Source organism: Chamaea fasciata, unplaced genomic scaffold (assembly GCF_029207755.1).
Source record: "Chamaea fasciata isolate MVZ Bird 193981 ecotype frontalis unplaced genomic scaffold, bChaFas1.0.hap1 SCAF_1, whole genome shotgun sequence".
Lineage (NCBI taxonomy): Eukaryota > Metazoa > Chordata > Aves > Passeriformes > Sylviidae > Chamaea > Chamaea fasciata.
In genome coordinates, this window is record NW_027094086.1 from 2,455,238 (window position 1) to 2,469,312 (window position 14,075).

At 47.0% G+C, this 14,075-nt stretch overlaps 1 protein-coding gene across 5 annotated transcripts in view; it reads right to left on the reverse strand.

Annotated features, from left to right (window-relative positions):
• The window catches only part of ADGRB1 (adhesion G protein-coupled receptor B1), a 288,143-nt gene that overhangs the window by 32,258 nt on the left and 241,810 nt on the right, over window positions 1–14,075 (reverse strand). For 4 of the 5 annotated variants that reach the window (XM_066175225.1, XM_066175218.1, XM_066175211.1 and 1 more), the window contains 2 exons: window positions 12,194–12,260; window positions 8,535–8,620 (listed from right to left, as the gene is read on the reverse strand). In XM_066175225.1, coding sequence (XP_066031322.1) covers window positions 8,535–8,620; window positions 12,194–12,260 — 153 coding nt within the window. Of the gene's footprint in view, window positions 1–2,729; window positions 2,829–8,534; window positions 8,621–12,193; window positions 12,261–14,075 lie in introns of all 5 variants that reach the window. The other variant, XM_066175193.1, reaches the window with a different exon arrangement.

Below are 14,075 nucleotides of genomic sequence, written 5' to 3' on the forward strand. Positions count from 1 at the left end.
CCCTCGGCACTCCCTGGTATCTCCAGTGGATTCCCTCATTCACAGCAAGTACCAAGAAAATGCCAAGCCAAGCCCCTGAGATACCTTTTCTATCTCAGCTAAAATAATTTTCGCAGGTAGCGAAGACTAATTTCAAGGTGATGTTTTGCAGGCTGAGGGTGCCCTACAGGCAGCAATAAACGGGAGGAAATGTGGGAACAGAGGTCATTCAATGGCAAAACCTGCTCAGGATCTTCTTCAGCACAGCCTAAAGGGAAGGATTTATTTAACCCACGCCTGTCAAGTCCAGCTAACGCCTAACAGGTCACAGACATCCAAGGATTTCCATTTTTCATTCCCCAGGTCAAGAAATTGCACAATTTTCAGTACTTATTTTTCCACTTCTGTCACTTTTCTCTCCCATCACTTCACTCTGCTTTCCCTCCTTTACACATCCCCTTCTCTGACCACAGAACTCGCCACAAAGATTTCCAAAAGCCAAGAAAAACGGTCTAAAGGATTTACTTCTCACTCCATGCTATCCCAGAAATAAACCTGTGGAACCTACGGGAGCAGCCCCAGCAGGAACAAGGCAGGAACACCCTTGATGTGCTCTGCACTAAAAAATATCGTGGCTCATTCCAGGACAGGGAGGAGCCAGGAATCCTCATGGCATTTAATGCACATTTCAGGACTCCAAAACTGAACAGCAAAGCTGCTGCAAGGTCTGGGAGGAGGGAGACAGTGGCACGAAGTCACACCAGCAGAAGGGTGTCAGTGGCACGAAGCATAATCAGAGTTTTGCCATTTGGCAACCTCATTTACAAGAAATTTGGAGGAGGAAAAGCAGGAGCAGTTCAGCTGCAGGATGATGTGGATCACAAGGGGAAATGAGTGAACTTCTTTGTGTATTCCTCAGTGTTCCCTTTGCAAGGATAAGAGCACGGGACACTTGAGGACAAACAACAAAATTGATACTGGACACTGTCATCTGAAGTCTGAAGTACCCAGTCTGCTGGGAAACGAAACACTAAAAAATCATCTTACCAGAGCCCTCCAATTTCTATCAATCCACTTAAATCAGAGAAGCAGGATGAATAGGAGATCTGGCTTTCATATCCCTTTTTTTTTCTCCTGATTTGGAGATGAATCAGAATTTGTGATTTATCGCAGACCAATGCCAGACACTATTGGAGAGGGACTTGAGACTGTTTAACTTTTAAAATTAATTTACTATGAACAGAAAGCCTCTCCTATTTAAGAGTCTAATTTATTAATAGTAAATCTTCTGCTGGTTTAACACTGCTCTGCAGTTACAGGAATCCAAAAAGCAGCGAGCTGCTCATTCCAGACGTGTGGTACACGTGTCTGGACTGGTTCCATCTCACCATCTCAGCTGGGCACTGCTGCAAAAGGTGAGTAAACGACCTTAGCAATGAAAAATAAATCAAATTTTGTTCAGTTCTTCATTTCACTGAGAAAACCACAGAATCATAAAAACGGTTTGGGTTAGAAGAGGCCTTAAAGAACATCTCATTCCAACCCCCTGCCACGAGCAGGGACACCTTCCAGGTGCTCTTGAGTTGATTTTCTTTTATCTTTCTACATGTTGAGATCTGGCACTCGGCCGCCTCTTTTAGTTTAGATTAATTAAAGGTAGGAATTTTCAAACTGCAAATGATCTGAGACTGTTTTCCTCACACGTTTTGCATGTACGAATTTAGACATCAAAACCAAAGTGCAGCAGCACTTGGATGTGATACAGATAATAAAATTTCCAAAAGGGACGGAAGAAAGACAAACCTTCCCTCATCGCTCTCCCTCCAACCTTAACCTTTGGGAAAAAAGCCAACCACATAAATAGCAACAATTTCTCCAGCAGAACAAAGCCCTGGCATTATTTTTTTATTTTCTTTTTTTTTTTTTTTAAAGCTAACTCTAGCGGCATCTAAGAAGAGATTTAACAGCATTTGACTTTTGTAACTCAGAGCTATGAAACGCTTTAAGATTTTGAGAATTAATTCCAAGTGCTTTCAGGGGTCCAAAAGAGGCAGTCAACACTTATCAAATCAGACCTGCAGGCCTACGAGGTATTAAACTTAACTTCAGCATTTCATAGGAGGAGAAAAAAAAAACCCACTTAGAAGTGATTCACCAACTCACTTAAAACACACTCAGTGCTCTGCAGCCTCTGGAAGAAAACACTCAAGCAGGTGCTCAAGTACTTGACAAAGCTGGATTTTGGAGTCCCTGTCTAACCACCAGAATAACTGGGAATGAAAGCTTTAGGTCTGCAACTCCAAGAATGGGGCATTAAACAAATTAAACACGGCTTGCAACCAAAGCAGAGTCCCTTTGTCTTCCATGGGCTGTTCACATGCTTAAATCATAAATCTAGGCATGTCAAAAAGCGCTTTTCAGGGTCCAGCCCATCAGCTCCAGGGGTGCTGCAGGAGCCCTGCTCTACTCATGGCCCACAGAATGAGGTTGGGGAGAGCTGGGGGATGTTGGGGAGGTGGGCAGGGACATGGGGAGAGAAAACAAACATGGGCTGGTGAGTGCAGGGAAATGGAAGAGGGAAATAAAAAAAGGGACTGAAAAGCAAAAAATCTAAATGAAAAGAGAAGAAACCAAAAAAAAAAAAAAAAAAGGAGAGAAAAAAAAAAGCAAGTGTAAAGAAAGAAAGAAAGAAAGAAAGAAAGAAAGAAAGAAAGAAAGAAAGAAAAGAAGTTGAAATTAGAGGAACTAACATGGCGTTACTGGTGGCTGTGGCCGAAACTTCAGCAGAAGAAACTACTCCACACTTGGAACATTTGAGCGTCATGCCGTAAAGGGGCACTGCCATCTGACTGCAATTAAAACCAAAAGACTGAAACAAAACAAAACACTTCGCTCATGAGCACAAACGTTGAAAGGAAAGGGAAAGAGAAGCCAAAAAAGAAAGGGAGGAGAAAAGGGAACCAACCAACCATATCCAGCTTGGGAAGAGAAATGAAAAGACAGGCAGGAATTAAAACTCTCTCATCTGCACCACTCCAGATGCGGGGAACGGGGTGGGGGAAATGGACAACTCAGAGACTTGTTGGTGCTGCTGGAGAGGGTGGAACTGTGTTGGTGAAAGTCTTGCCAGATTCAGGGTGTCTCTCTCTGGCACCCACGGAAGAGAAACCAGTACTGCTCTCCCAGTCTCCACCTCCTTATTTTCGTTTGGTTTTGTTGTTTGTTTTTTTGTTTGTTTGTTTTTTTGTTTGTTTGTTTGTTTTTGAGAAATTGCTCCTTTCCCTCCTGGCCTTTTTGCTCCAAAAACAAAAAAGGTGGCAGGGTGGTGCAGTAGAAGGCAAGAAGTAGGGCTGTGGGGGCTGTGCCTGCTTATCTTCTGTCCTAAAGCAATGCAAGGGATAAGTCACTTATTTTCTCTGACTGGGAGCTGGTGAGACCAGGACAGAGCCCACTCTTTGGTTGCTCCATCCCTGATGAAGGATGGGACTTTTATGCCCTGAAGTTAATCCTGAGCTTGGGTGTTTCCTCAGGCCCCCACCCTGTCCTGAAAGGAACCCGACTGGCTGACTGCTTCAGAGACATTCCTTCTCTCACATCCTGTTCTGGAGCTGAAAACATCTGCGGGATGAACCCTGAGAATTATTCTCACCTGCTGCTCCTGCTTCTTCTAGATGGGATCAACCACAGAAACAGCCCATTGAGGGCTGCTGGCATGAGGGGATCTGCTAAAGCACATCCTTGGGATTTTTGGCAGTTGATGTGTGGGATCCCCCCCATTCAGCTCCTCTTCAGAAGCCCAAGAAGCCACATTAGCTTGGCACTGGCCCCGTTTCTTCCCAGAATTTACTGGTTGTGCGCTCTCCCTGATCTGCACAGATCCACACCCACATCAGGTCTGGCCTGGAGAACGGGAAGGAGTCTACAAAACATCCCCCAGACCTTCCTGCTGTGCCAGGCATCAGAGAAGACATGAAATCCCTGCCAGAGGACAGTGGGACTGTCGTCCCTGGGGCGTGGTGGGGATGTAAGGGAGGTTTGCCCCAACCAGGAGGGGTTTTACAGCCCTGCCCTGCCTGGGAGAGAGATCAGGCACCTCCACAGTGCATTTCTTAGCTTTGGGGGCTCTCTTTTCAGTCTCACTGCAAAAAAGACATCCTGATGAGCACCAACACAGCAGCAGCAGTGGGCCCAGTGGCCCCCTTTCAAGTGGCTATTGATTGGTCTTTTTCATTAATTACAGTGACATAAGTCATCATTCCCGTCTAGAATAATGACTAAGGCATCCCACAGAAGCTTTCAGACACAGAGAAAATTAGCTCCTGTGTCCACAAATAAATATCTTTCAGGAAGGATGGTGCAAATCCTGTGAGGGCAATGGCTGAACCAAAGATAAAGTGGGTCTGGAGAGGCATTAGGTGCACGACCCTTAAAAGAAAAAAAAACAAAACAAAACAAAACAAAAAAACCAAAAACGACAGCTTATCCCCAAATCTATAAACCACAAAGAACAGATAAGCAGAGAGACAGAGAGAGGCAGAGATAGGCAGCAAAAAGAAAAAAGGTAGATTGACTTGAGGAATTTGATGGGAAACTGTACCAGAAAAAACATGAATGACACTGAATCACAGAGAAGTGGCCAAAAGACCACTGTAAACACACAACTGTAGCTGCTGTTGGGTGTGTTTATGCAGAGAGTTGCAAGCAGTGGGCACAAATGTGGGTACATTTATCTCCTAATTCGTTCTGGTTGGAGGCATGAGGCTGTTAATATACTGAATTTCCGTAGCAGGTTTAGATTGGCGCCTGTGCATATGAAAGGGTAGCTAATTAAATAATCGCAGTGAATAATGCCTTCATTTAAATTAGCTTTTTTCTGCTTCCTAAACGTCCACATGCAGCTCATGGGCTCATCTGGTGTGTTCACTGGAGCCTGGACTTTGCTACCTTTTATTGAGCAGTGCTTTCCACCATCCCCAGCCCGAAGAGCAGGAGCTTCCAACAGGAGCCATTCCCAGGGGAAGGGCAATCCCAATCCCTTCCTTCGTGGAGTTATTACCTTCCTAATCACTCTCTCCCCTCTGTGTTCTGACAACCCAGCTCTGCTCCACCCCATCAGGACACCTGCACAGAGATGATTTCACACAAGGTTTTGGGGCAAACTCTTCTTGGGTGGTTTTTGTGATCAACAGAGGTAAGAGTTCCTCTAAGGGGGGCAAGGCTCCTGTCTCTCCCCCAGGAGTGGCAGAGGAAGCCCAGAGAGATTAAACTCAAAATTAGCCCAGGTGACTATCCCTTATGGTCTCATTCTCCCTCTCTGCCTGTGTGAGCACACAAATGCTTCTGGAATAAACGCTGGCTGGATACATTTAAAATCCATTTTAAAGGTTCCTGACATTAAAAACATTCATTTTTTGGTAGCAATCCCTTCAAGAGAGCTCAAACACTGGTGGTGGAGTTGGCCACCAACGGAGACTGTTTTGCTGGGATGGTTTTCTCCATTCCCAGACAGGTTTTGGGGCAGCTGTGGCCTTTCTCCAGCTCTCCAGGTATTCACACCCCCTTCTCTACAGTCTGGTTTTGTGATCCACCTGTAAAACCACTGCCATAAGAAAATCTGAATTTTCTGACAGATGTGACAACAATCACCACAGCTATTTCCACTGCTAAGTACAGGGCAGAATTCTTGTGCCTCAGGTATTATTTCATGAGAACTGCTGGCACTGATGAATTTGTGACAACCAATCTGTGGAGCGTGTGCTGGGCTCCTCTTTATATCCAACAGGTCATTTTCTTCCTATTTTTGGGGATTTTATTTTCACCCTTTTTTGAAAATTGTTTTTGCAACACTGAACCATACTTCTTGCCTCTGCTAAAGGAAACACAACATTTCTTTAGACCATCTCCTCAGGCCCAAACATCTCCAAGGCCGTTACTCGTCCTGATTTTCTTCAAATCTCCCTTCCAACACGGTTCCCAAGCCCAGGCCAGAAGCAGAGAACTAAAGGGAAAGGGGCACCAGGGCTCTCAAAAGTGCTCCCACACTCTCATCAGGGGCACTTGGGGAAGGGAGAACAAAACCATTGAGCACAGAGAAGGCTTTAAAGTGCTGCACACACACACACGGACACGAAAGAAGGGGGGGAAAAAAGAGAAAAGAAAGAAAAAAACAAGGAACATCAGAAAAATGACTTTTTTGTTGCTTTTTTTTGTTTGTTTTGTTGCCTCGCAGGTTTTGTTTTTAAAGCCCAACTCTGAGTGTGATCAATAACCAGCTGCTGTGCATTAAGTAAGGTCACACCATGTGCAGTTTGGATTAGAGTGGGAGGGACTGAGAGGCAGCAACTCGCTGCTTTGCTAATCCAATAAACCATTTATTGCAGTGCTGACTTTCAAGTGCAATTACCCTGCTCCAGACCCTGCCTGGCAGCCCGGGTTTCTCTTGAGTTTTCTCTTTGTCAAGAAGGCATCACCCAGAATGAAGCAGTTTCTTGTTAGCAGCTGCACCAAGGTCACTTCTTCGCATGTTTCTCAACCCAGCAGTAGCTGATACCTCTGATCATCCAAATCTCCTTGTGTTTTATGTCCATGGCACTGCTCAGGCACCAAAATTCCCCTTCGCTGCACCCAGGGACACCAAAGCTTGGACATGCTAACACTGCTGACAAACCATGAGCCTAAACACGTCCCTACATTTCTTACAAAATCATTAAGGTTGGAAAAGACCTCCAAGATGAAGTCCAACCTTTGACCAAACCCTTCCATGGCCACTAAACCGTACCACAAACTTCCAGGTCCACTCATTTTTGGAGCACTTCCAGGCATGGTGACCCCACCACTTCCCCAGGCAGCCTGTTCCAAAGTCTGGTCATCCTTTCAGGGGTGATTTTTTTCCAAATATCCAACCTGGACCTCCCCTGGTGCAGCTTGAGGCCATTTCCCTTTGTCCTGTCACTTGTTATGTGGGAGCCGATTCTGGCCCTCACCTCAGCACACCACTCTTTAAGGGAGCTGTAGGGAGCGATGAGGTCTCACCTGAGCCTCCTTTTCTCCAGGCTGAGCCTCCCCAGCTCTCTCAGCTGCTCCTGGTGCTCCAGACCCTTCCCCAGCTCTGTTCTCTCTCTGGACAAGTTCCAGACTCTCAAGATCTTTCTTGGAGTGAGGGACACAAAACTGAACAGAGGATTTGAGGTGCTGGATAAGAATTTGCCTTTACCCTGTGTTTTGCCTCCACCATTCAATTAAAAACCATTTCCACACAACTACTTCATAGCGCAGTGCCAGGAATATTGAACCTCATCCATATTATCCACCCCTGCCCTCTGAGGCTCAGTGGAGACCCTTTCTCCCTCCATTTTTACAGACAGGATATATCCATGTACCCTGTGCTTTCTCCACCAGCCTCCAAAGGTTTCCAACTCTGCCTCCATGCAGAGGAACCAGAACAACTCTTGCTCTCCTCATTTCTTTGTAAACAACTTCTCCCTTCCAGAACACAGCTTTTACCCACAGAGATAAATCAAATTCCTGCTGTGGACAACTGGGAGCCGAGATCCCTGCATCTCCCAGCAGCAGGTAAGGACAGAGCTGCTCTGACTGCAACAACAAGCCAAGAAAGGCAGGGGAAAATAACACACATCAGCCAGGCTGACCTGGGCATCTGATGAGACTCAGAGTGTCAGCCTGACATTTCTGTCCCCTGCTCAGAGCAGAGCACAGCTCAAGGATAAAATCTGAGCAGGCTGCAGGCTCGTTCCTAGAAATGGAAAGGAGAGGGGCTCTTGTCCTGCTGGGGGTGTTGGCCATGGCAAAACAGCCACTGCCAAAAGTTTGGGAGTAACCCAAGAGAGAGCCCTGCCCAGGAGCTGCTGCCCCAGCCAAATCCCTGGGAGACACCAGGGTGGGGATAAACGTGGAGTCAAATCTTGAATTTGTACTCCAGAGGAAACCAGCTAACACAAATCCTCCGGATCCAGGAATGGAGGCTGTGGAGAAGATAGAGAACCTCAGGTGGCAGCAGAATTTTTTTCCTCGCAGCAGAGGTTCTTAGCTCACCTCTCCTCCTGCATCCATCTGCTGATCTGCTCCCTGCCAGACCTCCAGAACCAATTCCCTTCCATCACACACCTCTGCTGTCCCTGAGACACCTGCCAGCCTTCAGACACAACCCCTCTGTCTCCCAGCTCTTGCCACGTGCCACACTCAGCAGTGCTGGGTCTCTCTCTGTCTGTCTTGCCTGTGACAAGAGCCACTTTGCTCTCCCTCCTTTCTGGGAGGATCCATCAGCCTGGGCCGAAGCCGTTTTAACAAAGAGATGAACTTTTATCCTTCCTCCAGCCTACGGGGCTGCTTCTTGGATTTTTGTGTCCTGCTGCACTGAATGACAGGGCAAAGACATTAAATCAAGTGGTTTTCTCATCCATTTTGTTTAAATGTTAGTGCTTTTTGTTTGCATCTCCAATATCTTTTTGCATCCCCTGCCTGGTTATTGATCACAGCCTTGGGTGTTTTTGTTTTTTTATTTTCACTCTTTACTTAGATGTATTGATAAGGCATACCCTGCCCGTTCCTTCAGTTTCTTATCTGTTATTCCATCTTTGGATACAAGTTTGTTAAAAACCAGAATGCCAATAACCATGTTCACCTGTCAAAAGAGAAACAACACACAAGTTTTGTTCTCAAGTGGGTCAGGTAACACAGAAGGGTTTCTCCCAAAGCCAGGTCACACCTCTGCAGGCCACCACCCCTCGTGTCCCCTGTCCCCCCGTGTCCCACCTCCCCATGCCATGCAGCAGCGAGCTCAGGACAGCAGAATGCAGCTGGCAGCAGGTCAAGGAGGTTGGAGAATCAATAAGATTGGAAAAGATCAGCAAGTCCAACCCTCAGCCAGGTCTCCATGAAGCAGGAGAGACTAGGAATTTCTCTGATTGCTGCAGGGCTGTCTGAACCCCAGCATTGCTTGAGGTCCAGCAAGGCAAACTCCAGGCACAACAACAATTTTTTGGGCTAATCCAAACAGAGAGTGGCCGGCACAGAGAAGAGCAGTGGGTTGACATTGGCTGCTTCCCAAAACACCTTCTGGAGTCAGTGCTGCCCCAGCAGCAGCATTAAGAGAATGCAGACAACGTTTCACAGTTCTTTCCCAGTGGAACAACACTGCTGTCCTCAAAATAAGAGGTGGAGGGGCACTGGAGCAAGTAGAAACATCATCTGCTCTGGCGGGATGTCTTGGGAGATACTGCAGATGGCACAGCACGGAGAATTCCCCAAAAAATCAGTGGGCAGTACAATCCCATGCAGTCCGTTTTCCTCAGGGTGAGAGCAGGGATGTCTGTGTCCATCAGGCACAAAAAAATCCACAGTGGAATATAGAGCTGAGATCCTGCAGTGACCCCAAACTCCTCCCTGTGCCTTTCCAACTGCACCCGCTGCTGCCAGCTGCATCTGCTTTACAAACCCCACCAGAACCTCAGCAACACCCCTGAGTGCAGGTACGGCACTGATGGTGGAAAAAGGTGACATTCTCCTGGTTCTGCTGTCAGTGGGACAGCTGCTGGTGGCAGAAACTTGTGGTCGATGCTGTTTTGCATGTGGGGCTTGCAGGGAAAGGTTTTAAGGCCAAATTCAGAGATAAATTCATGTGATTTTACATGTTCAGGAGTTTAAGAGATCCTAAGAGTCACCTGACCCAGAGGAAGGGACCAGACCTCTGCCTAATTGCCTAAATCATCCTCAAAACGATGATCAATCTCTCTGCTGCTCTCACTGATGTGGAGCCCACAGCTGAGAATCCATGGAGAATCTCATAAGCTGAGGTTATTTTTGTTTGCATCAGCTGCTGTGTTAGTGGACAGCTGAGACCATTTCTAGAGTTCACCAGGGCATTGACTGAGAGAAACAACACTGGCAGGTCAGTGACACAGCCAAGGATCAGCAGGAAATCAAAGCCTGGTTATGAGCCTGGAAAGAGAGGGAGCTCTTTGGAATCACTGATCCTTCACTGTGGAGGAGGCTGGTGGGTGCAAGAAAGGTTTTTCCTTAAGGTGCAGCCAGGCAGGAGGAAAGGTGGGGTTGAAGTGTGGCTGGATCTCTCTTAGGGCATCCTCATTCCTAAGGAGCAGGGGAGACAACAAAGGGCAGTTCTGCACTGGATTTAATCAATCAATCAATCAATCAATCAATCAACCAATCAATCCAGTACACTGATCACCACGACCAACATCCTGCTCTGATGCTCCACTTCTTTCCTAAGTCAGGGATACAACATGGATATTCTTCCAACAACAGGTAGAGCAGCTTTACTTCTTTACCTCTGAGATAAGATCCAGAAGCAAAGCCTCAAGTCAGAGATTCCTGGAGATAACCACTCCCTGCCCACTGGTGACCCTGTCCTCACTTCATTCCACGAGCCTCCCCCTGCCTTTCAGCCTGCACACAACCATCACCAGGCTGCTCCACGTGAGCTGGGCGAGCAAAACTGCTTCCAGCAGCCCTGTGTTTAAGGTAGATCAGGATTTTTAAGAGTAAAGGTCAAACCTTTATCCTTAAAACCTGCAGCTGTTCAGTGTCAGTGGCTTGACTGTGAGTTATGAACACTGCTGAAGCTGCAGGCCAACCACCTTCAGAGTATTATCAACTTTTTGCGCTCATCTGTTTGCAGGTTCCCATTTACAAAAAGGCTTTCCGTGTTTCTCCTCCTCCTTCCCCAAGCTCTTTGGTGTCTTTACCAGGGCAATATTCATTTGTCACTTGGGCCAGGAATGAGTCAGGGAGTCTAAACGAGGTGTGTGGCCTCTCTCTTGGTGCTGATCAGTGCCAGACACCCCCGGAGATGATTCACCACTCCCAAATATCAGCATTCCTGTGCTGACCCCTCTGTGAGGATACCTCACTTCCTCAGCTTGACGGTGAGGGAAAACTGAGCTGCCAAAATGGAAGCAAGCTCCAGCGTTTTCCTCACACTTCAAAAGTTGTGAAGGAAAAAGAGAAAGATCACTTCCCTTGCTGTTGGCCCAACAAAAGCCAGGCGGTTTGAGGCAGCAGAGTGACTTTGGGCACTACCAAAGCTTCCTCCCTCCGAATCACTGTGTCACAACCCCACATGAAAGCCCTCAACTCGTACCACTTTTGATTTCTTGCAGAGGAGGGCTGGCTGCTGGCTTTTCTCTTTGTCACCGTGATGAAACGGTGGCACCAAGGTGGTTTGATGTGCAGTGACAGCGCTGAGAATAGAGGCAGCCCCAGCTTTTGTGGAGTTATTCTCCTGTAAGCTCCTGCTGCGGGGCATTTCATCCCCCAGGCACTGCATGAAACAAAAGCCTGAACTGAAAAAAGGAACTGGGAGTGTCAACAAGCCCATTCCAGGGGGACTCTCCAGGGCTCTCGAGGAGCTGCTCCTCCACTGGATAGAACAGGGAGCTGGAGAGAAACTGCAGAAAGATGTGGGGGCTCAAAATGTGGCTTTAAACCCATCGGAAATTGCTGCAGGGGGGATTTCCTGGAGGAGCAGCAGTTCTCAGATTCTTTCAGCCCTGAGGTTTCTCATGGCCACTGAGGCTTCAGCAGCAGGGAAAGAATGTCACCTCCTGAGTGACACCTTAAATACTAACTGGCTGGGGTTGGTGTTGGGGCTGTGTTGGAGCCAGGGGTGATGGGACAGAAGAACAAACTCCCCATGCAGGAGCTGGAGGTTAGGAATGCCCACTTTAACCCAGCCATCTCTTTGGATTCAAAGCAAACGTGACATTTTTAGAGTCCTTAGGGACCCCCCTCAGCACTGATTTGAAGATTTCAATTTCACCTGCAAACAAGGAGATCTGCACACATGCACTGGCCTGGGATGGACCAGGAATAAAAGCTGGCTGTGAGGGCACAGCTTGGTCTGAAAACCACCAGGAACAGCATTTTCTGAAGGAGTCAGCGTCAGAGTTTTCCACCATCATCCTGCACTTCCATCCAGACAGAGCAAAACCAAGGCAAAGCATGAATCAGATGCTAGGAGGCTCCAGCGAGGACAGAGGCGGAAGGCTGAGATCTGAGGCACGTTATATTTCAGCATCAACCCCATCCCAAATTGTTAGCTTTGCTTGTTATTCCTGAAGGAAGAAGCTCTTCAAAACACAAGTGGAAAGAAAGAGGGGCATTCTTGGTTTGAAAGAACAAGGAAGTAAGATATAGAGGAGGAAAAAAAAAAAGTCTTTCAGACAAGCTTAAATACCAAAACGACAGCGGCCGCCGGTCCCACGAAGGCATAGAGGAGTCCTCCCTCTAATGACAGCCAGCAGCTGGAAAATGAAGAGAGAAGAGAAAGTCACCCAGTGGCAAATGTCCCCAACAGGCACATGTTGGCTTCTTCCCTCTGCCTGCAGAGTTCAGCCTGGGAGGTGACACCCCATGGCAAAAAATAAAAGAAAAAAAACCCCAACAAAATACAACTCAGACTTTAAATCAGGTTTTGCTTCCCATTTCTCCTGAACTTGCATAAAGGCTCCTCTGCCTGGGGACCTGGCCGCAGGATGACATTTGACAGGGGAATTCATGCAAAATTAAGGAGAGTGCTCTGTTTCAGACCAGGTCCTGGAAGCAGCTGCAGCATTTTGCTGGCAAGATGATGCTCTTGTCCTCCTTACATGGGAGAAAGAGTGGAAAGAGGAGTGGAAATTTTCCTCTGCTCGTTGACCTCTGTGTCTGTCAGGGGTGCAGGACATTTCTTCCCTCCCTTTGAGATTGCCTCCATGGAGAAATTTAACAACACAGCAGCAAGGTGGGAATTCACAGCATTCCCTGAGTGGAATTTCTTACGGAATAAGCTGAATGTGAGGCGTGTGACGCCTCTTCTGAAAACCAGCTTGTTCCTTCTCCCTCACACCACCTACCCTGAGAAGGACATCTCCCTTCTGCACTGACCAGACATGGAATTTGGGCTCCTGAACTGCCTGGTGCCTTCTCAAACTGGGAGCTCTCATTTGAGACCTCTTGGTTGATGCCCTGGAAGTGTCCAAGGCCAGGTAGGATGGGGCTTGGAACAATCTGGGATAGTGGAAGGTGTCCCTGCCATGGCAAGGGGTTGGAATAAGATGACCCTGAAGGTCCCTTCCAACCCAAACCATTCAATGATTCTTTTATTTTTTCGGGTTTGACTGTGAAGTCAGGAAGAAAACACTTTTTTCCCTGCCAAAGGATGAGCAGAACACTTGTGAAATCTCCATCCTTGGAGATTTCATTCAAAAGCCACCTGGGAACAGCTCTGGGGCAGCCAACTCCAGGTGACACTGCTTGAGCAGGTGGCTGGACCAAAAAAAACCTGAGGCTCTGTGACAGCCATGAACATCCACAGCAGCACTGGAGCTGAAATTCCCCTTTTTTAAATTTCTTTTTGGTGGGGAATCCAACAAAAAATCGGGGACACACAAATTAAGTGCTCCAGGGCAGGAGAGGATGGGAATTTACACTGTGTCAGCAGCCCCTGGGAAAGTTTGCACGCTTTGACAGGGCAGAACCCTGGAGAAAATGTGGGATGGAGTAATCCTGTTTCAGCAGGAAAACGACCGTGCACTCACCACAGGAGAAGAGCAGGAAACCACAATGGAGAGGGAACTTTCTCCAAGCTCTTAACTCAGCTCACCCTGCAGTAATTCACTTGCCGTGCCCTCAGCAAGATGCTTTCATCCTGCATCAGGAGCAAACTGATGCTCCCAGGAGGAAGAAAAAAAAAAAAAAAAAAAAAAAAAAGTCTTCCTGGAAACATTTCAGCTTTGTTGATCAGCCTCATATTTTTTAATTAGATCTCAGTTGCAAAAAATGTAATTTTTTTTCACCTGAAAACAAGGAATGTTTCTGAAAAGGCACCCCAAAAAAGGGTGAAACTGAGAATTAAAAGTAGGATATTCTGGTTTTCTCCAAGGTCTGAATCTTGTTGATGTCTAAATTAAACCTGTAATGTGCTAATTTAATCAATTCTGATTTCTTCCTGATACCAAGTTGCTCTGTCACAAGCTGTCTGAGCGGCTGCAATAATAAAATGAATAATCAGCTGAGGAGGGAGGGAGTAAAAATGAAGCTTTGGAGCTCTGTAATGACTGGAGGTCTCCCTAAATGCA